A 22,509-nucleotide genomic window follows, 5' to 3' on the forward strand; every position below is an offset into this window, starting at 1 on the left:
AACTACAGGTGCCACAGGAGTGAGAGGAGAAGGAACTACAGGTGCCACAGGAGTGAGAGGAGAAGGAACTACAGGTGCCACAGGAGTGAGAGGAGGAGAAACTACAGGTGCCACAGGAGCAAGAGGAGGAGGAACTACGGGTGCCACAAGAGTGAGAGGAGGGGGAACTACAGGTGCCACAGGAGTGAGAGGAGGAGGAACTACGGGTGCCACAGGAGCAAGAGGAGGAGGAACTACAGGTGCCACAGGATCGAGAGGAGGAGGAACCATGGGTGCCATAGGAGCAAGGGGAGGAGGGATGACGTGTGCCACAGCAGCTAGGGGAGAAGGAATGATGGGTGCCACCAGGGCTGTGGAGTCGGAGTCGTGGAGTCGGAGTCGTGGAGTCGGGCAATTTTGGGTGCTCGGAGTCGGGAAAAAATGCTCCGACTCCGACTCCTAATGAATTTGTAACTGTAATTAAAATAGAAAATATGATAAAATGTTCTATTTCTCAGATAATAGTCATTAAAAATAATGTATATATACAGTAATAGCTGTGCTTAGTCCACAAAAATAAAACAAACCAATCAAAATTAGTTACTTGTGCTGCTTCAATAAAGCAGTCCCCGTATTTTTAAGGTCAGATATACACATCTGATTGTGACTGTATATATGATGTGTACACAGGAATCTCTTATATATACTAAATAACATCTATGCTGTAAGAATAAAGCCTGATGTGTAGCTGTGTCACTAATAGAGATGGACAACGAGATGGAAATAATTCTGCATTGATGCTGATTTATGCAAATGTATGCACTCCCTTTGCTGATGAAATCAAATAATTTGATGTGTTATTAAAATTTGGTTTGGTGACTACAAATTAAAGGGTACCTGAGACGGATGAAAAGTAAAGTTTTATACATACCTGGGGCTTCCTCCAGCCCCCTTCAGGCTAATCAGTGCCTCGCTGTCCTCCACCACCCGGATCTTCTGCTATGAGTCCTGGTAATTCAGCCAGTCAGCGCTGTCCGGCCGCATGCCGCTCCCACAGCCAGGAACATTCTGCACCTGCGCAATAGTGCTGCACAGGTGTAGTATGCTCCTGGCGGCGGAGTGTGTGCATGCGCACTACGCCTGACTGGCTCAAGTACCTGGACTCATAGCAGAAGATCCAGGTGGTGGAGGAGGACAACGAGGGACTGATTATCCTGAAGGCAGCTGGAGGAAGCCCCAGGTATGTATAAAACTTTAATTTCATCTGTCTCAGGTTTACTTTGTTACACAGTAGTACTATACTCTACATATGCACTCCCCACAGAGCTACAGGGAATCCACTGAGAATGCTGTGCACATTGAACACAGAGGTGTTGTCTGTTTACAATCTCCTCATTCCCCTGCAGAGTACCTGCACATCATTCTTACATGTACCCACACTTACATTGCCTAGGGCCTGATAGATGTTCTTTGTTCCGGTTTGTACCTTTTACAAGTACTCTTACCAAGGACTAGTTTTAGTCTAAAGGGAATAAATATAGTAGTCTACATATCCTTCTCACTTCAGTTGTCTTGTAAAATTCCTAAGCGTTGGCAGTTAAGAGACGAATTTCATGTTACATACTTTTAATCAACAAAATTGTAATATGCAAATTAGAGGAGTCGGAGTCGGAGTCGGTGGAATCCTAAACTGAGGAGTCGGAGTCGGTGGATTTTTGGACCGACTCCACAGCCCTGGGTGCCACAGGAGTGAGGGGAAGAGGGACAATCAGTGCCGCAGAAGAGAGGGGAGGAGGAACTACTGGTGCCACAGGAGAAAGGGGAGGAGGAACTACTGTTGCCACAGGAGAGAGGGGAGGAGGAACTACTGGTGCCACAGGAGAAAGGGGAGGAGGGACAGGACAACAGGTGAACCTAGCCTAATATAGAAATCGTTACGATTTTTCATGATCGGAAACATAGTGCTCATTGCATTTTGCCCGCGATTTTCACTGCCCAAATAAAATTGCAAAGCTCAGTTGCTCAATCACATTAAAGAATTGCGTTTGCATTTTGCAATGTAAAGGAGCCCTTGATGTATTTATAATCCCTGCAAGATTAGTTACAGTTAAAAGTGTACCTGAGATGTATAGTGTCTCAGGATTTATACTTAGCTGGGGCTTCCTCCAGCCCCCTTCAGGCTGTTTGGTCCCTTGCCGTCTCCCTGGGCTGCTCCAGCTTCCCGCTGGATGCCACGGTGTTTGGCAAGTCATGCTTTATCATGCGTGCGCAGCCAGGCCTAAGTGTGCCCTCATTACGCTCACCTTGTTGAGAGGGTTCTGCGTCTGCAGGTGTACTGCGCTGCTGGCCACAGGAGAGTGGCAGGGGTGCAGCTGGACCGCTCATACGTGACAAAGCACTACTTGCCAAAGTACCATGCCGTCCAGCGGGGGACTGGAACGGCCCAGGAAGTGGCCTGGAGGAAGCCCCAGTGGCCTGGAGGAAGCCCCAGGTAAATATAAATCCTGAGGCACCATTCAACTCAGGTACACTTAGTTCTGGAACTGTCTCTTAGCTCCCTCTGCTGGTAGGAGGGATGTATTGCAGTTGTATAAGGTCTTCCAATCTTGGCTGCAGGCGATAGATCCCTCTCTGATCTGTCACTCTTACGCCCCCACCTGTCTTTTTAAATTCTCAACGTGAGTGCTGGTATCACGTGACGCATGTAGGGACGTCAGTACATGCTCCGGTAGCACGTGGTACAGACGCCGATCGAGCCTTCGTGATTGAGATTTTCCAGCATGCTCGATCAATCCTTATGACCGATTTAGGTCCAAAATCAATAGAAACGATCGGCCATATTGCAGCATTGATACCTGCTATATATGATCATTATGATTCAATATCGATGCCAAAAATTGAGTAATGTATGGCACCCTAAGGTCTCCTGCTCTGTGCAGATAACTGGTTATGAGGGAAGAATACGTATTCTTTAATCTCCTTGGCAATTATTCCGAGTCAGGCTCGGGATGAAAAAAATAAGTCAGGAGCAGTAACCCCGAGACTGACTCGTGGTATGTGCCGGGAGGTCTGTGCAGAGTGCTACGCAGATGTTTTAACTCACCTTTCCCGGGATCCAGACACCAGCAGCCATTCTCCTTCCTGTCCTCGGAGGCTCTGCATTCCTCTAGTGAGATCACCGTTTGTCGTCATGACGACAGCTATGATCTCACTATAGAAGTACAGCTCCACCCAGAGGACGGAGGGAGAATTGCACCGCTGGATCCCAGGGAGGTGAGTAAGTGCTGGGCTGCTGCTGATCTCTCTACCGGTAGCAGCATGATTTTTTCCCGGTTTTAGGGTCTAAAAGCTTGCAAAAAAATTGCACGGCTTTTAGACCCTCAAATTCGGAGAGAAGCATACCGCGGGAGGTGTTAAAGGGACGTGGTGTTTGAGCTTGCAGTTTTAGAATGTCATCAATCTCTAGTTCTAGTATTCCAGCGTGCCAGCGGCTCCTGTACCCCCATGCCCCACTCCGCTGGCACATGGTCACTTGATATCATCATGATTAAAGAGGAACTGCAGTGAAAATAACATTATAAAATTGCTTATTTTTTTACAATATTCATTTGTAAATAATTTAGTCAGCGTTTGCCCATTGAAAAAATTATTTCCTCAGCCTGATTTGTATTCTAAAATTTATCACTGGTGGAGACATCTTTACTCCTGTCAGGTGCACCTCTGCGGAATGTTTGATTCTACAAATTCTAAAGCCAGTGAAAATCGCGCCTAGGCTGTGACATCACTAGGAGGGCGGGGCTAAATACCAGTATACATCAATATATAGCTATAGGAAGTGTTCCTGATGCTGAAACCAAGAAAATGACAGTAAAAGTGGGTATCCTGAATAATTGACTGCATTCTACTATATGTCACTACAGTTCCTCTTTAAGATAAGTGGTAAGAGTAGATGTATTGTTCAGGTAAACGTCGGTACATTACTGACAATTATCTGTTCCCCAGAACTAATTATAGCATCATAATGGATTGGTAAAATATAGCATATCACAGCGGCTAGCTGTCAGGCATTACATTACATGCATTGCGCGCGGCGGCCCAGCGAGATACAAGCACCGCGATCTGGCGTCCGTGGCAGAATATGATCCAGCGTGCGTTTCTTGCTGCGCGCTTGTTGACCCGTGTGTAGGTCAGGCGTAAGTGTTTATCGCAGTCCTCACAGCTTGTGTTGTGTCACAGAGCCATTGCTGTAGGAGAGCCCTTCACTGTGTTTACATATCCTTATCAGGCTCTCTATCACACACTCCAGCTAGTGTAGTGTCTGTATTTGTCACACGTTATTTATTAGCCACACTATCTCGCTGAACTGGAACACAAGAAGCAAAAAAAGTGCCGAAAACAATATTATTATAAAAGACCAACATAATACACAGCATAGGCTGCCTGGCACTAGTTGCAAACACAGATGGTTTTACTGAGACTTCATACAGACGTAGTTTCAGGTCATTAGTGATTGTCTGGTGAATGTTTGCCACTGCGGCCAGAAGCGTGCACATCGCTGAGAGCGCACCCTGGTGTTTACTCGGAAATGGTTATCCCTTGATAAAGAGACCATAACTAAAAATCACTGGGCCCCCCTGCGAAACTTTGGAGTAGGCCCCTCCCCCCTCGCTTTTTGCACAGGTAAACTGAGAACCAATATTCTTCAATTGGCTAATGCACACTTGAATGTGTTTTCCTGAATGCAGATAAAACAGACAGCGGTGAAGCACTGCACACATTTTCTCTATCAATTCCATTTGCTTCTGTGATAAAACGTGCATGTTTTCCCACATACAGACACACATGGTGTGCAGAAAACACACACAGAAAACCATCAGAGGAGTGTGCTCCCGGTCTCAGCTTCTTACACTCATTCTGTCCATCTCTGATGGTGCAAAACTAGCTCTGCAGACTTCTCCAACATCACTGCAGTACAGAGTACTTGAGAAGGGGGTGGAGAGGCTGGGGGTGAGGCTTGTACACAAGACCCTGTTGCACACTGAATAGGGACTGTCTACAAATATTTGTTTGCAAAACTTTATGATTCCTTATCAGTGGCTGAGCAGATGCAAGCATTAGAACAATTGTGCAGAGAGCAGAAAGTTTTTCTCTTCGTACCCTTAGTTGTCAGTCTCTTAAGACAGGGAAAATAAACTTCTCCCCATGGGGCCCCCTGCGGCTCCTACCCCCCCCTGCGACTGCATCCCTTGCAGGGTCTGTTGTTACACCCCTGAAAGAGACCCAGAGAGGTCATGAAACGTTGGCTATATATGTTTTAATAAATAATTTGGGCGTTCCAGCATTCACCTAGATCAGGGGTCAGGAACCTTTTTGGCTGAGAGAGATATTTTAAAATGTAATTCTGTGAGAGCCATACAATATGTTTCAAACTGGGACAGTAGGGCTCTCATCCCTGTTGCCATGGTAATGTGTATACAGTTGATACACTGGGCAGCGGAAGTGTCAGACTTGGGGGTTGATTCACTTTGTAGGACAAGCCATTCCCTGCACTTTGGCCCAATAGGCTGCCTGTCAAGTGACAGGCAGCCTATTGGGCCAATCAAATGCAGGGATCTCGTCCTACAAAGCCACTGGACCTGACAGAGTCCAGAGTGGGACAAGTGGAGCAGCTGTTCTTTTTGTGGTAATGCGAGTAAGTTAGTAGTGCATGCTACAGCAGTTATAGCACTAAGCTGCGCTGCTTGAGCAGTGTAGCTTAGTGAATCAACCCTACAGATTTGTCTGTGAGCCAAATATAGCCATCAAAAGAGCCACATCTGGCTCCCGAGCCATAGGCTCCCTACCCCTGACCTAGATTCTGGTAAGGCTGGATGCTCACTTGTCCATGTGGAAAAGCATGCATTTTAAAGGACTTCTGAGGCAAGGGGGATCAAACAGATTTTACTCACTTGAGGCTTCTTCCAGCCACTAGCAGCAGTCACAGTCCCTCGCCACAGCCATGGTCCTCCGCATTGTCCACTGGCCGCCCGTAAAGATCGCGAACTGGCCATCAGGTCGGCTCTTCTGCGAATGCCCACGCGTCCACATCAGCTGGCGTGTACTGCGCCTGCGCACAACTACTGCGGACCCCATGTGTGATAGATGAGTGGAGGAGTGCCAGATGACTGGTCAGGCAACCAAATCAATTGATTGAGGCCACAGGAGGTCAAGGGGGCCCCATACAGATTTATTGTCTCTTTTCATAAAGTCATTAAGTAACTCTTTCAGTTTGTAAAAACCAAGATCTCTGCAGCAATGCTTTACTATAGAGATAAGAAATTATACACACAGGCGCACACAGTGTTCGGGCCCTGTTTTTGTGGGATGTTTTCATTTGTAAAAAAATTGCTTTCAATGACTTGCATTAAAATCACGAAAAAATAGTGGCTGCGATTTTACTGCGATTTTAATGCAAGTCACTGGAAGCGTTTTGGTTGTGTTTTTCAAACGAAAACGACCTGCAAAACTCTCCAGGGTCCTTATGCTGGGCATACACGGACAGGAGGGAGGCTTATCAATCGAACCTGATGGCTCGATTGATAAGATCCAACCTGTCCGATACCTCGCCGGATCGATAGTGTGCTCGATACCGGCGGGGAGAACAATGGGCAGAAACGAGCAGCTAATTAGCCGCTCCCGCGGGGACGAGCGGCAATCGATCCGCGCACACGTGCGGACTAGCGGGGATGCGCCGGCATCTAGCCGCTGACTCGATCCGGCGCATAAAACGTGCCGTGTATGCCCGCCATTATCCCCCTTTAGGAAAATCTGCTCTGCTCAAAGCTTATGAGTTCTGTTTGTGATGTTCACAGTCGGTTCACTGATTGAATCTGCCAGTACTCTTTTGCCCATACATGTCCAATTGATTGTCTTTCAATCCATTTTGTGCTGTTTATCATTCTCTGTAGGATGGGGGCAGGCCAGGAGAGGTGGGGGATTGCTGGTCTGTAACTTTTACCTGCATCGAGCAGGACAGCGCTTGCAGTTTGATTCAGGGCTGGAACCCACTAGAGCGATTTCTTTTTTTTGAGCCCAGTGTTTTGCGATTTTGTGATTGATTTTTTTAGCGCCTCTCGGCACTTTCCTGCGCTCTGTGATTTTTTTGTAAAGCACTTTTCTCAGCACTTTTGCAGAGCAATTTGTTTGTTCACTTCCTGACGCAAGTCAGGTAGTGAACTCTTTGACCCAGAAAAGAATAAAAACAATGTATTTATTCTTAAAAGCGCTGGGGAAATCGCTATACAAGCGCCTTTTCAAACGTTTTGCGATTTCCCTATACCTTCCATTGAGGCAAATCGCCCCAAAAATGGTACAGGCAGCACTTTGGTGAGTGGATCGGAATCAAACCGCTCAGATGTGAACTCTCTCATAGGGAATGATTGCACAAACGGTTTTAGGGCGATTTTGAAAATCGCTGGCGCTTAATTTATTGTCCAAAAGCGGTGCAATTTTTTTCTGAAGCTTTTACACCCTAAAAATCATACTGCTAGATAATTGTATTTGCAGTTGTAGCACTCGAATTGACTTTTATACTAGGCTGCAAGATATAAAAGGGGTTAAGCTCTCCACCCCCATGTTGAGGAAATGTATATAAAAAACAATACCTGCGCCAAAAACAGTGAAATACTGTATTGTTTTATTAAAACCACTCAGGTAAATATATCAACATTCACCTAATAAATACCATTAAAGGAAGAATGACACCTAAAAGTTGAACAGAGTCACAACGGCAATCCCACCAATACACTCTACCCTATATGATTCCACATGTTTCGGTAGGCACGCCTACCTTCCTCAGGGCCCTACCTAAAACATGTCGGCTGATTGGCTTTTGTAAGTGGTGACGTCACCCGAACATCCGGTAGAGTACGCCGGAGGTCTGCCAATTTGTTTGGGTCCGGACTGTGGAAACCAGCGGAAGCCGTGAGAATACCCGGGTGAGTCTTCGGCCGAGACTCACTACCGCTGGAGGAACTGAGGAACATTGACTTCGAGGATTCTATTATTCTCTCCCCTCTCCTGGACCAATACGTAAAAGTGAGTTGCGGCGAGGTGCACCCCCGCGAACATTAATGGTTTTATTGATCTTTTTGGAGCTATCTATTATTGCAAATTTTATTGCATACAACGGAGGAATAATAGTGATTGTGGAATGTGATTCATCTTACAGAGCATACTGCTGAAGAAATAAGCTATACCTATAAGAGGATTGTGATTTATTAATGTGATCCACTAATGAGAATTATTTTTGGAGATCCTGATAGAGCATTATTGGCAGATAGAAAACACCAGAGTGTGGAATCATATAGGGTAGAGTGTATTGGTGGGATTGCCGTTGTGATTCTGTTCAACTTTTAGGTGTCATTCTTCCTTTAGGCTGGTTTCACAGTGGCACGTTACAGGCGCATGTTAGAGCAGCCTGTAACGCAGCCCACCGCACAGCAATGAAAAATCAATGGGGCTGTTCACAGTGCGGACGTTGCGTTACATTGTAACGCTGCGTCACAAGACAACGTACTGCATGCAGTACTTTGGACGCGGTTGAGCCGCGTTAGACTGCTTGCACATGCTCAGTAATGTTGGGGAGGAGCGGAGAGCGGCCAGGCACATGGCTAATTAATATGCACTGCACGTTGTGACGTGCAGTGTTTACTTCCTGGAGCGGCCGCTCCGTGCGGCGATTGGCCGGCGGGACCACGTGATGCCGCATGCGCACAAGAGTGCGCATCACGGCATCACTGACGCCAGAGTGAGCTGCACAACGCGGCTCACTCTGACGTCCAGATCCAGCACCACCAGGCGTTCCGTTAGGGGGACGTTATGCGACCTTAACGCCCCCTCTAACGCAACGTCCTGGTGTGAAATTAGCCTTAATGGTATTTATTAGGTGAATGTTGATATATTTTAACTGAGTGGTCTTAATAAAACAATACAGTATTTCACTGTTTTTGGCACAGGTATTGTTTTTTATACACATACTGCTAGATAGATCTGCGGCAGCCCTGCACATTTCAACCCTCAGATGATCCAACTCTGGATTACCACTCTGAGCTGCAGACTTCCATCCCGAGCCTGACTCGGGGTAACCGCTAAGGAGGTTAACCACCTCCCTGGTGGTATGATTACCGGTATTTCCAGATTTTTTTTTCCAAAAGCAGTGCAATTTTTTCACAAGCTTTCAGACCCTAAAAATCATACCACTTGATAGATCTGCGACAGCCCTGCACATTCCACTCCTCCAGTGGATCCAACTCGGGATTAATGCTCTAAGATGTGGATTTCCGTCCCGAGCTTGACTCGGAGTTACCGGTAAGGAGGTTAAAAAAGGTGAGAACGCCCTAAGTGTGAACAACCCCTTAGAAAACACTTTTCCTAAATGTTCTGCCAATGTAAGTAAATGTAACAAATTCCACAGTGGCGATTGAGATTAGCAAAATCGCAATCGCATTTTGGGAGAGTTCACGCTTCAATGTAAAGTATATAAGTGCTGGCAAATCGCTCATGTATCACTACACATAGCGACTTGAGTGTGATTTTAAATTACTGCAAGCTGTAAAAAAAAAAAAAAATTATGATACATTGAAAGGAGCAATCAGAATTAAAATCGCTAGTCGCAAATCGCTATCACAATCGCTGGCAAAAAGCTTACACTTTTTAAAATTGCTCCCAAAAGCGACGGAAAACGCTCATGAAATTGCTTGCAAAACGCTAATTAAAAATGCTAGAGATTGCGGTTCCAGACCTGAAGCTTGATAGAGTTCTGCTGAAACCTATTAAGATTAAGCTTGCCATGATAGGAGTTGATCACTATCCAGCTGAATTCGAATGGAATAACGATCGATCGGCTAGGCATATTGGGCCATAATTGGCCTGTGTATGACTAGTGGGGTTGAGTGAGTGAAACTGACAGGTTTGGTCTTGCAGTGAATCAGCCCCAGTCTTGCTAAGTGAGGCTCTCACAACCCTAAAGGTGGCCACACACACACCATACAATTTTTTAAATATCTGTACAATTCAAGAATAGCAATCAATTTTTCTGACTGATTGTAGCAATTAAAAAATCTGACCAATGTACCACACACCTTGGGTTATGTACAGGTGGTGGTAGCGATCCTCTTCTTCTTCTACCACACACCTATGTTCAATTTTTCCCCAAACATGAATAAAATAATTGAAAGCTTAGAAAAAAATTGATTGGAACTGTACATCAAGTAATTGTCAATCCATCACCCACCATACAATTCTTGGTAAAGTTGGTCTGAAATTTCTAACATGTCTAATCTCAAAAAAACTGGAAATTCGATCAGATTTATAGATCGAAAACAAAGAAAAGCTTTTGATTTTTCAGGACAACTGATCGAAATGATTGAATTGGTGAAAAATTGCATATTTTAATTGTATGGTGTGTGGTCACCTTAAAGGCTCATACACACATCAGACCATAGTCTTTGGAAAATGAAAGATCACAGACCAATTTTACCCCCTTCCATGTAGTATGAGAGCCATACCTACACAGTCTATTCTATGGAGCTGAACTTCCCATCAGACAGAAATCTTTGCAAGTTGCTGCACACACAGATGCTGTAGACATTCAAAAGATCACTATCTGCAAAAGATCTGTTCCTGCAAAAAATCCGTCCCTGCAAAATGCATTCATAGGGCTGGTGCACTTGCGCTTGCGGCTGCGAATCCGCTTGGTCAATGTATCTCAATGGGGTGGTTCACACCAGAGCGGGAGGCGTTTTGCAGAAACGCATACTCCCGGGGTGAGGCATTTTTTGGATTGTGGATGCGTTTCTGCCTCAATGTTAAGTATAGGAAAAACGCAAACCGCTCTGAAAAACGCCAGTTCAGAGCGGTTTTGCAGGCGTTTCTGTTAGGGCTGGCTCAGACGGGCGCTTGCGGAGCGTTTACCGCAAGCGTTCGGAACGTCGTGGTAAACGCTCCCATTCAAGTGAATGGGAGCGTTTACACCGAGCTTTTGCGCATTTTTACCCGAACGCGGCGTTCAGGTCCCGATTTTTGTTAGCGTTCGAGCTGCCCCTGGAAGCGACATGTTGCTTCCAGGGAGCGGCCAACCACAACGGCTAATGTTCCCCTCGGGGAAATAAAAAACGCGACCGCATCGGAACGCGACCGAAGGCTACTGAAAAGCCTGAACGCGCAGCCGCCGCAACGCCCCCAGACGCGACGCCACGCAGACGTCCGTCTGAACCAGCCCTTACAGTAGCTGTTCAGTAACAGCTTTACTGTAACAATTTCTGAAATCTACTACACCAAAAACGCTTCACAAAACCGCAAAATGCTAGCTGAAACGCTACAGAAAAATAACAAAAAGCGTTTCAAAATCTGCTAGCATTTTGCGGATCTGCTAGCGGGTTTTGGTGTGCACCAGGCCATAGTCTATAATATCTGCAGATCATCTGCAGATCAGACAATCATCTGCAGATCAGACAATCATCTGCAGATCTGAAAATCCATCCTGGTGGATCTGATCTGCAGATAAAGTCAGTTAAACAAGGTGTGTATGATGATCTGCAGATCTCATAGACTATGAATGCAATTTGCAGGAACTAATCTTTTGCAGATACTGATCTTTTGTGTCTGTGCAGCATCTGTGTGTGCAGTATCTTGCAAGGATTTCTGTCTGATGGGGAGTTCAGCTCCATAGAATAGACTGTGAAGGTATGGCTCTCATACTACATCAGGGGTCTCAAACTCAATTTACCTGGGGGCCGCAGGAGACAAAGTCAGGATGAGGCTGGGCCGCATAAGGAATTTCACAATCGCGGCGCATCGCCGCCTCTGCCCGCCCCTCTCACTCTTCCTTCACAGAGAGGGGCCGGGAGAGGTGGCGATCCGTGTGGCGATTGACGTCAGGAGGGACAGAGCTGAAGCTGAAAGCTCTGCCCCTTCCAGGAAATACCGGCAGATTGCCCCCGGGCGATTTGGGGGCTCTGCATTCCTCGTTTAGCGGCAGGGATGCGGCGGATTATTTGGGAGCACTGGAGCGAACTATAAGGAAGCTTTTGCCGGCGAGGGCCACAAAATATTGTATCGAGGGCCGCAAATGGCCCGCGGGCCGCGAGTTTGAGACCCCTGTACTACATGGAAGGGGGTAAAATTGGTCTGTGATCTTTCATTTTCCAAAGACTATGGTCTGATGTGTGTATGTGGCCTTTAGACCATGAACAAGCTGCAGATCCGATGTCTATGACAAATCTGACAAGACTAGCTGCATGCTTGTTTCTGGTGTTATTTAGACACTACTGCAGCCAAATAGACCAGCAGGGCTGCCATGCAACTGGTATTGTTTAAAAGGAAACAAATATGTCAGCCTCCATATCCCTCACTTCAGTCGTCCTTTACTCTACAGCAGCAGCCTGGCTGGAAGTTATGTTAGGCATTTGCCATCCCATCTTACGTAAACTATATCCCCACGTGCAGCTCCACCCAGTAACAGGAAGTGTGGATGAGTTCCTCCCATGTCACTGGGCCTGCCCCTCCCAGCAGCCTTGCACTACTACTACCCCCAGGGGTAGCTCTCCCTCTGTTCTAGAGGGAAGGGGGGTGCAGCTGCCAGGATGCTCGGAACACTCCTGCACTGTGCAGCCCCCTTCAGAGCCACGGTGAGAATCCTGCGCACGTCATGCTGCTGCTTGCCTTGTTTACTGAACTCCTGCAGAGCTTTGCCACTTGTAGTTCCCTTCTGCTCCTCTTAAAGGGCCGGTGCACAGGGAGCTTTGTGTTCAGGTCACTTTCTGGCTGCATGCTGAGCTCAGGCTGAAGACGCAAGTCCGTGCACGCCTGAGAAAACTCAGCGACTGGCTTCATACTGTAGCTGTGACCTGCAGCTCATCTATTATTGTAACTAGTGTTACAACAACAAATCAGCTGAAGTTTAAGGACTGTGTGCACAAGCCCTAAAGCTCAGAGCATCGCAGCTTGCAATCTGGTGCTTCAGGACACACAGTGTTCCCCAACCCTGTCCTCAAGGCCCACCAACAGTGCATGTTTTGTGGAAATCCACAGAGGTAGTTATTCAGCTCTGCCGAGACACTAATTACCTCACCTGTGCATGTTTGTGGTTTCCTGCAAAACATACACTGTTGGTGGGCCTTGAGGACAGGTTTGGGGAACTCTGTAAAGGACAATTGAAGTGAGAGGTATATTGAGGCTGCCATATTTATTTCCTTCTAAACAATACCAGTTGCCTGGCAGCCCTGACAATCTATTTGGCTGCAGTAATGTCTGAATCACACCATGTTGTCAATATTGTTAGAAACATCTGATCTGCTGCATGCTTGTTCTGGGTCTGTGGATAAAAGCATTAGAGGCAGAGGATCAGCAGGACTGCCAGGCAACTGGTATTGCTTAAAGGAGAACTGTAGTGAGAGGTATATGGAGGCTGCCATATTGATTTCCTTTTAAGCAATACTAGTTGCCTGGCAGCCCTGCTAAGCTATCTGCCTGCAGTACAGTGAATCACACCAGGAACAAGCATGCAGCTAATCTCGTCAGATCTGACAAAAATGACAGAAACACCTGATCTGCTGCATGCTTGTTCAGGGGCTGTGGGTAAAAGCATTAGAGGCAGAGGATCAGCAGGACTGCCAGGCAACTGGTATTGCTTAAAAGGAAATAAACACGGCAGCCTCCATATACCTCTCACTTCAGGTTCCCTTTGTGCGTACACACATACGACAAGGATCATCGTTATAAGCTAGCAATGATAGTTAAATTAGCTCCGTTAATAAAGCAAAGTAACAACAATGCAGTCATGGAAAAGCAAATGATGCAGAAAGAATAGACCATTTAAAAGTTGTTTTTACGCAGGTGCTGCAGTTTGAGAACGATGGTTTCCTTTACGATCTCTGTGCGCGCACTTCTATTAACGATAATCGTAAAAAAAATGCAGCAGGTTGGATTGTGCTTTTGGAACGACTTGGATTGTTGACCGTTGGTTTTAATAATCGTTTTGTACATTTTTAATCATGATAGTTGGCTGATACCTCCTGAAATGATAGTTTCAAACGACTATAGTCAATGTGTGTATGAAGCTTTAGATGAAAGCATAGCTGAAGTGAGAGGGATATGGAGGCTGTCATATTTCCTTTTAAACAATGCACATAGCCTGGCTATCCTGCTGATCCTCTGCCTCAAATATGTTTAGCCATAGCCCCTGAACTAGCATGCAGCAGATCAGGTGTTTCTGACAACAATCTGACAAGATGAGCTGCATGCTTGTTGCAGGTGTATCATTCAGAAACTAGTCATCCCAGAAGAGCAATAGAACTGCCAGGCAACTGGTGTTGGTTAAAAGGAAATAAATATGGCAGCCCCTCTATCCCTCTTACTTCAGGTCCACTTTAGGGCTCTTTTCCACTATGAAATGCGATCGCGATTATGATCGCGATCGCAATCGCGTTTCAATTTCCACCATGCGATTGCGATTGAGCTACTATACTCATTATAGTCCAGCTCAATCACATACAAAACGCGGCAGGACGACTATTCCGCTTTGATCAAAATCGCATCGCAATCGGATCGCACTAATGGAAATTGCTGCTGCAGTTTCCATTATTTTAATGTACCTTGCGATTTGCAGTCAGAAGCAAATCGCAAATCGCAGGCTAGTGGAAAAAGGCCCTCAAACAGGAATTTTGGCTGTAGTGTAATGCACGGCATTAGTTCTTTCTACAGTGTGACTACTGATCAGCTGTCAGGTTCTAAATAGCTGTTGCAGCCCAGTTTTAATGTAATAAAAAAAAAAGTGTGGATTGGCTAATCACTAACCCATTTTACCACCTGCATGTGGTATGAGAGCTCACTTAAAGAGAGTCTGAAGCGAGAATAAATCTCGCTTCAGAGCTCATAGTTAGCAGGGGCATGTGTGCCCCTGCTAAACCGCTGCTATCCTGCGGCTTAACGGGGGTCCCTTCACCCCCAAATCCCCTCCGTACATCGCGGAATCTCTTCCGCATTGGGGCAGGGCTAACCGCCGCAGCCCTGCCTCCCGCGCGTCTATCAGATGCGTACCTCCGCCTCTCCCCCGCCCCTCTCAGTCTTCCTACTCTGTGGGGGGGGGGTCGGGGGAGAGGCGACGATGCGCCGCTGATAGACGCGCTGTGAGGCAGGGCTGCAGCCGTTAGCCCTGCTTCCAGGAAGAAAAAATGTACGACCAATTTGGTCGTTGATTTTGCAGGGGGGGTTTGGGGGTGAAGGGACCCCCGTTTAGCCGCGGGATAGCTGCGTTTTAGCAGGGGCACACGTGCCCCTGCTAACTATGAGCTGTGAAGCGAGAATTATTCTAGCTTCAGAGTCTCTTTAAGGCCTCCTTTCCACAAACTGTTAACAGGCAGTGAAATGCCTCTCAAACTCTTCACAACTGCTCACTGCTGCCTGGTAACTGCTCGCTGCTGCCTAGTAACTGCTTGTTGCTGCATGATAACTGCTTACTTCTGCCTGGTAACTGCTTGCTGAGCACACAGTTCAACAGTTTGTGGAAAGGAGGCCTAAACGACACCTGATCTGAAATGGAAATGGAGGCTGCCATATTAATTTTCTTTTAACCATTTAAGGACCAAAGGCTTTACACCCCCACCGTGACCAGGCTATTTTTTACAAATTAGTCCACTGTAGCTTTAAGGGCACACAAGTGATTTTTTTTTTCCAGGGTCTGTGGCTGAAATGTTATGCTGGGCATACATGGTAAGTTTCTTGTTATCGATCGAGCCGCTGATGGCTCGATTGATATCCGACGTGTCCGATCACCGCGGCGGACAGGGCCGGATTTGTACTCTTTACCGCCAAAGGCCTCTGTTACCAGGCGCCCCCCTTCGGTATAGGTAGCGAGATGACCCCTCCCCCTTCCCTCCAGTATAGGTAGCCAGATGACTCCCTTAATCCCTCCTTTTCCCACCCCCCTTCAGTATAGGTAGCCAGCTCACCTTCACACCGCACTGCAGCAGCCATCAGTGTCTCTCATTTCTGTGCTCATCTCCAGTGCAGAAGCATCCGCTTCCTTACCCTCTCCAATGCTGCTAGAGTCCATAGCTGCCCACCACAATGCAAAACGTGCACAGAGAGCAAGGTGGCTGCTGCACAGGTGGCTAGCTCCAGAGTACCGCAGTCAGGCGCTCGCCTGATCTCCCTGCATTGTAGCATTTACAAGCTTGCACTAGTTTAGCCTGCTGCTTTGGTGCCCTAGGCCATGGCCTAGGTGGCCTTGCCCTAAATCCGGCCCTGGCGGCGGATCGATTCTGTGCTTGATCCCCGCGAGCGGACAATAGAAAAAAAACGAGCGGCTGATAAGAAGCGCCCGCGGGGACGAGCGGAAATCGATCCGTGCGGATGAGCGGTGACGCGCCGGCATCGAGACAGCGGCTCAATTCCGGCGCAAAAACTTACCATGTATGCCCAGCATTAGTGGCAGAGGATCAGCTGGATAGCCAGGCAACTGGTATTGCTTAAAAGGAAATACATATGTCAGCCCCCATATCCTTCTCATTTCAGGTGTCCATTAATGATGAAAAAAAAAAAGAAAAATCACACGTGTGTATGCTATCTTTCTTTTATATTTGATCGACATTGATCGATCACTTGCTCGAATTGCATGGTGTGCACCTCTAATGATGCAATCTTGATTGTACTGTCTTACCACTTGTATGTAATATGAGAGACAACCTAATGTATCCATACAGAGTATAATCAGTCATTTTTACTCTACTACCACAGATTTGGTAAGATTGTACAATCAAGATTGTACCATTAGTGTTCAGCTGAAGGCCTCTTTCAGACAGATGACTGATCTACACACTTGCTGTGTCTGCTGCCCTCAAGTGCAATTTTAACACCTCCATGTAGTATGAGATCTCGCCTACACAATCTGTTGGTAGTATTCAAAATCTGTTGATCCTCATATTACATGGAAATGGTAAAATTGGCCAATCTAAATTGAAGGTGTGTACCAGGCTTTAGGTGTGGTAAAGCAACGTTCACAGTAATGCGTTGTGGTGCGGCACAACGATTGATTCGTAACGCAGCATGCCGGACTACAGTGCACCTCCTATAGCAACGTTCGCATTGCCATAGGAGCGTTATGCCATAATGGCGTGCGTTACCGCAAAACACGCGTGTTAACCGTGACAGTGAAGCTTACGTTTCATTGACTGCATGCTTCACTGTATGTAATACAATGCACAGATAATGCGTGGCGCCGATTTTCCCATTATTCTTTGCAGTTTGGTGAGTATACTCCCATGTGACTGCACATTGCTGTGTCCATACATATCCAGGGGGAAGTGTTGGGGCCCCAATCATTTGTGCTGTAGGGTCCATTGGTTCGTAGTTATGCGTTTGAATCCTGTCTATCTGGATTGGGGTATAGTCTGCTCTTTGCTCATCAGATTCTGCTCTGTAATGATCATCAATGCCTGATGGGGCAGCGTGGAGGGCGAATACCAGCCAGGGCACTATCTGCACAGACAAGACAAGACAAATAACATTTATATTGCGCTTTTCTCCTTGCGGACTCAAAGCGCCAGAGCAGAGCAGCAGCCACTAGGACGCGCTCTATTGGCAGAAGCAGTGTAAGGGAGACTTGCCAAAGGTCTCCTACTGAATTAGTGCTGGCTTACTGAACAGGCAGAGCCGAGATTTGAACCCTGGTCTCCTGTGCCAGAGGCAGAGCCCTTAACCATTACACCATCAGCCAGAGTTTGTACATTCTCCCCGTGTCTGTGTGGGTTTCTTCCTGAACCTCCGGTTTCCTCCCACATACCTAAAACATACAGAGAAGTTAATTGGTTTCCTCCTAAATTGGCCCTAGACTGCAATAGACATATGACCAGGGTGGGATTTACCATAAGGCACTGTAGGCTCGTGCCTACAGGGGCCCGATGATGGAAAGGTGGCTCACCCCCCTCCCAGAATGCTTCCCTCCCTCCTTCCCTATGCAGAGTCCTGATGAGAGTGTAAATGAAAGAATACTCACCAGTGTGTTGGCATTCCACTGACCAGATCTCCCTTCAGCTGTGGGCACCTCTGGCTACCTAATACTAAGGAGCACCTGTACCTACCTATGAGGGACAGGGAAATAGGGGAGAAGTGACAGCTGGGCCAGCCCATCACACTTGCGGTTCGGGTGTTTGTGGGTCCATGGAGGGCAAAGTCTAAGGTGCCAGGACATCTGTGCCTATGGGCCCCTGTGATGTAAATTGGGGCCTGCATATGAATATGACAGGGATTAGATTGGGAGCCACTCTGAGGGACAGTTAAGTGACAAGACAATATTCTCCGTCTGTACAGCGTTGCGGAAGATGTCAGTGCTATATAGATCCTAAACAATAATAATTCCTGTTCTCTGCTGTTCCAGGTATTCCGTTCTGTCCGCAGGTACTCCTCCCCCTCCTCCCTCCCCCACCAGCCAGTCCCGGACCTGCGGAAGACCCTGTCCCGCTACCTGCGTTCCCTCCAGCCGCTGGTCAGCGATGAGGAACTAGAGAGCACCCGGGAACTTGTAGAGGAGTTCCTGCGACCCGGAGGACAAGGGGAAGATCTGGAGAAGCAGCTGCACAGGAGAGCGGAGCGTACTGAGAACTGGGTGAGACCACAAGAGCTTACACTTTACTGTGGGGCTGATGTAGCAGGAGCTACGAGGAAGAGGCTTCTGTACCAGCTGCCTAAGGGCCCTTTTCCACTACGGCGTTTGCGATTGCTGAATCGCAAACTGCTAGTGATTTTCCAAATCGCTACGGTTTGCTTTTAACATAGGAATCGCGGTAGGTCATTTCGACTACCGCGATTAGTTTTTACCTAATCGCGAGGCGGAGCGATTATTGCCATGCAGTGCATAGCCTAGCAAAATCGCGATCGCAAACATCGGGAAATCGCCGCAAAATTTTGTACATTTGCTGAATCGCTAGCGTTCAGCGCGAACGCTAGCGATTGCTAGTGGAAAAGGGCCTTTAGGCTGGGTTCACACGTAAAGGATGTCCAGTCCTCATCTGTCAGTTTTGGACAGTTGGCATCAGTTTTGTATGAGTTTTCTATAGCTTGGTTCACACATAAATCTGTACATTTCCAGTTCAGTCCAGTCAGTTTTTGTATCAGTTTTCTGTGGGTGTGTTCACAGATAAAAGGTGTACAGTTCAATCCTGTCAGGTAAAACTGATAATAAAAAAAAAAAACTGCTGCAAAACTGACTGGACCGGAAATGTTTCGATTTTTGTGTGAACCAAGTCTTGGATCGTACCTACAGCCCAAGTTCACACAGCCCTTTACAGATAAATAACAAATGGTAAATAAATGTAACACTGTTTAACTATGCATAAAATGTTTTGGAGCAAAAATGTTTGCACTATACAGCCTAGGTTCTCAACATGCGGTACGCGTACCCCAGGGGGTACTTCTGATGGTTCCAGGGGGTACTCGGGCTTGATACACTTAACCAAGAATAACCAATTTAGAGTTTTAGAAAATTATCAATCTTATTTAAACAACACCAAATTAGTAATTTAGCTAATTAAAAGCAATAGTAAATTCTTGGAAGTTGTTTAGAATCATTATCATGCACTACGATTCAATATATATTTAAGGGGTACTTGTCATAATGGTTACTATGCTTGGGGGTACTTGGTGAGTACACGGGTTTTAAAGGGGGTACATACCAATAAAATGTTGAGAAACACTGCTATACAGTATATAAAAACAAAAACAAAAAACCCCAAAACCATTAATTCATAGATCCTAATCTCCTCCGCAGAATCTTAAGGTGCGACACACGCTCAGCGGATCGTTCAGAAACAGCCTTATCAGTCCGCCGACAGCGCGTACACACGCACTACTGTCGGCTGAATGTCTGCCCAGCGGGAGGTCCGGCGGACCCGTCGTTGCCGTCGGTAGTGCGTGTGTACGCACTTTTACAGTTGTCTTTTGTTTGAGCCTTTAGGGAGCGCTTTAAATCGCAAGCAATTTCCCTAAACGCTCTGCCAATGTAAATGGATGGAGCAGATTCCACTGGAGCGATGGCGATTAGGGAAGTCGCAATTGCAGGACATGCAGCATTTTTGGGAGCGTTTCCATTCCAATGAATTGTATAGGAGCCGGGAAATCCAGGGCTGAGGAGTCGGAGCAATTTTGGGTACCTGGAGTCAGAGTTGGAGTCATTGGCATAGGCCTGAAAGATAAATCGAATTTAAATCGAAATCGCGATCACCAACATCACAATTTCGGAATCGTCAAAGTGACAATTATCGCGATCACATAATTTCCCCATGGGGAAGTTTGAAGAAATGGCTTTAAACCTCTCCAAAGTCCCGGCGTGTGCGGCCCGCAGCGTTGGACATACCTTCCGCACGAGTCTAACGATGTCCGTCCTGGTGCTTGGCAAAACTCTGGGTTACTCTGTCACATGACATACAGGAAGTATTCCGTGCATTAGAACCTGCAGGAGGAGTGGATAGACGGGCATCGCTAGACTCGTGCTTGAAGCTATGTCCAGAACTGATGAAGCTTGGAGGACAGAGGAGGCACAGAGCGGACACAGAGACATTGCGGGCACAGAGGGAGACACAGAGGGGGCACAGAGACACAAAGGGGGCAAGAGAGAGACCCAGAGAAGGCATAAAGAGGCAAAGGGGGCACAAAGTGATACAGGGTGAAAGAGGGGGAACAAAGCTTGATTTGAAGGAAATCGTGAATTGAATCGAAATCGCAATTTCAGACAGAAATCGCTCAATTCAATTTTTTCCTAAAATCGTTCAGGCCTACATTGGCAGGGCCGGGCCGAGGCATAGGCTGGAGAGGCTCCAGCCTCAGGGCGCAGTGTAGGAGAGGGCACACAATTCATTCAGCTGTCATTCATAATTGTGTTTGAAGCAGAAAGAAATACGAAAAGGGGATACATAGCAGTGACTGCAAGCCATATAACTAGATATTAAGGTGTTGGGGAGGTTGTGGGCCCTGTGGCCCTCTTAGTCTAATAGCAATCAGTGTGTGACAGATGGGGTGGCAGGGATGGAGGGGCGCACTTTGGTGTCTCAGCCTTGGGTGCTGGAGGACCTTGAGCTCTGGTCATTGGTTTCATAAACTGAGGAGCCAGTCGGAAGATTTTTGTACTGACCCCTCAGCCTTGGGGAAATCGCTTACAAAATGGCTTGCAAAGTGCTACAAATTGCTAGCGATTGTGATAGCGCTTTTTAGTGGGTCCCAGGCTTTAGTCCGCAGTAGAGAATTAATGAGATGCTAATTATTCCAATTATTATTGTAATCGGACCAATCAGATGCAGCAGCTACCAGCTGGAAGTTGGAGAAGTTGAAGTTGTCCAAGTCATAAATCCAGGGGCTTCCTCAATCCTCTACCTGCTGCCGGCCTCCATGTATGAGTGCAGCTGCTCTGCGCAGGCGCCGGTGGGTTCACGCATGCACAGTAGTTACAGAGCCACTCACGCTCAGAGAGAAAAGCGGGACACATGCAGGACTGCCAGGCAACTGCTATTGTATAAAAGGAAATAAATATGGCAGCCTTTATATATTTTTCACTTCAGTTGTGTTTAAGGGGTACACTGCCTGCCTAACTGAGTTGCTGTGTAACTGGGGGGGGGGGAGGGGGGGATGTTTAATAATGTGGGGTTTGCAGTGCATATTATCGGGCCATATTTGATGCGTCATATGGCGGCCATGCATTTCGGTAAGGCCCCGTTCACACTTGCGTTTTGGCAAGTAAACGGACCGGATCCTGATCGGATCCTGACCTGATCCTGATCAGAACCGTACGGTTCCGATCCGGATCCGGTCCGTTTGCATCAGGCATGCATCAGGCTGCCATCCGGATCCGTGGGCAAAAAAATAGCGAAATTTAAAAAGAAAAATGTTGGGGTCAGCAGAAGGTGCACCTGGTGCACCTGTAGAATCAGGTTCCTCCGCTGTAGGCCTCCCCTCCACCTCCGACATTCTGTTAAAAACAGCTCCAGCACGTCTGTCACTGCTGCTCCACTCCAGACATGCTTGGCCCATGTGTCCCCATCCGAAATGGCCGCTTGGATACGCATAGGAAGTGGGGTAGAACGTCAGTTTTTTGTAGGCAGTGTGTTCTGTGCCTTCCGTTCCCCATTGGTTTCTGTGTTCCTGATGGTGCTGTCAGGCTCAGGTCCGGCTCCGGTCCGGGTGCGTGGGCCGGAGAGCCGGACCCAAAAAATAGCGCATGTTGGAAAAGAGTCCGGATCCGATCCGGCTCCGTACTGTACGGAACGGACATGTGTGAATGTCCGCATAGACTTTACATTGCTATGCGGAACGTATGTTCCGTTTGTACAGTATGCGGTCCGGATCAGATCTGGAAAATCCGGATAGCGAACGCTAATGTGAACCGGGCCTAATTGTCTTTGACAAGGGGGTGCCTTGAAAACAGTTCTCAGTCATCCAGGGTGTCCTGACCCGGAAAGGTCTGAGCACCACTAACATACCTTCCGTTTTGAGATGAGAAAGCGG

At 47.2% G+C, this 22,509-nt stretch overlaps 1 protein-coding gene across 1 annotated transcript in view; it reads left to right on the plus strand.

Annotated features, from left to right (window-relative positions):
* The first annotated feature begins 12,506 nt into the window (after positions 1 to 12,506).
* LOC137528748 (carnitine O-acetyltransferase-like) overlaps positions 12,507 to 22,509 on the plus strand; it is a 63,928-nt gene continuing 53,925 nt past the window's right edge. Inside the window, exons 1-2 of the mRNA XM_068250288.1 lie at positions 12,507 to 12,647; positions 18,395 to 18,622. Coding sequence (XP_068106389.1) covers positions 12,603 to 12,647; positions 18,395 to 18,622 — 273 coding nt within the window. The 5' untranslated portion in view covers positions 12,507 to 12,602. The remainder of the gene's footprint in view (positions 12,648 to 18,394; positions 18,623 to 22,509) is intronic.

Source organism: Hyperolius riggenbachi, chromosome 8, assembly GCF_040937935.1.
Source record: "Hyperolius riggenbachi isolate aHypRig1 chromosome 8, aHypRig1.pri, whole genome shotgun sequence".
NCBI classification, from domain to species: domain Eukaryota; kingdom Metazoa; phylum Chordata; class Amphibia; order Anura; family Hyperoliidae; genus Hyperolius; species Hyperolius riggenbachi.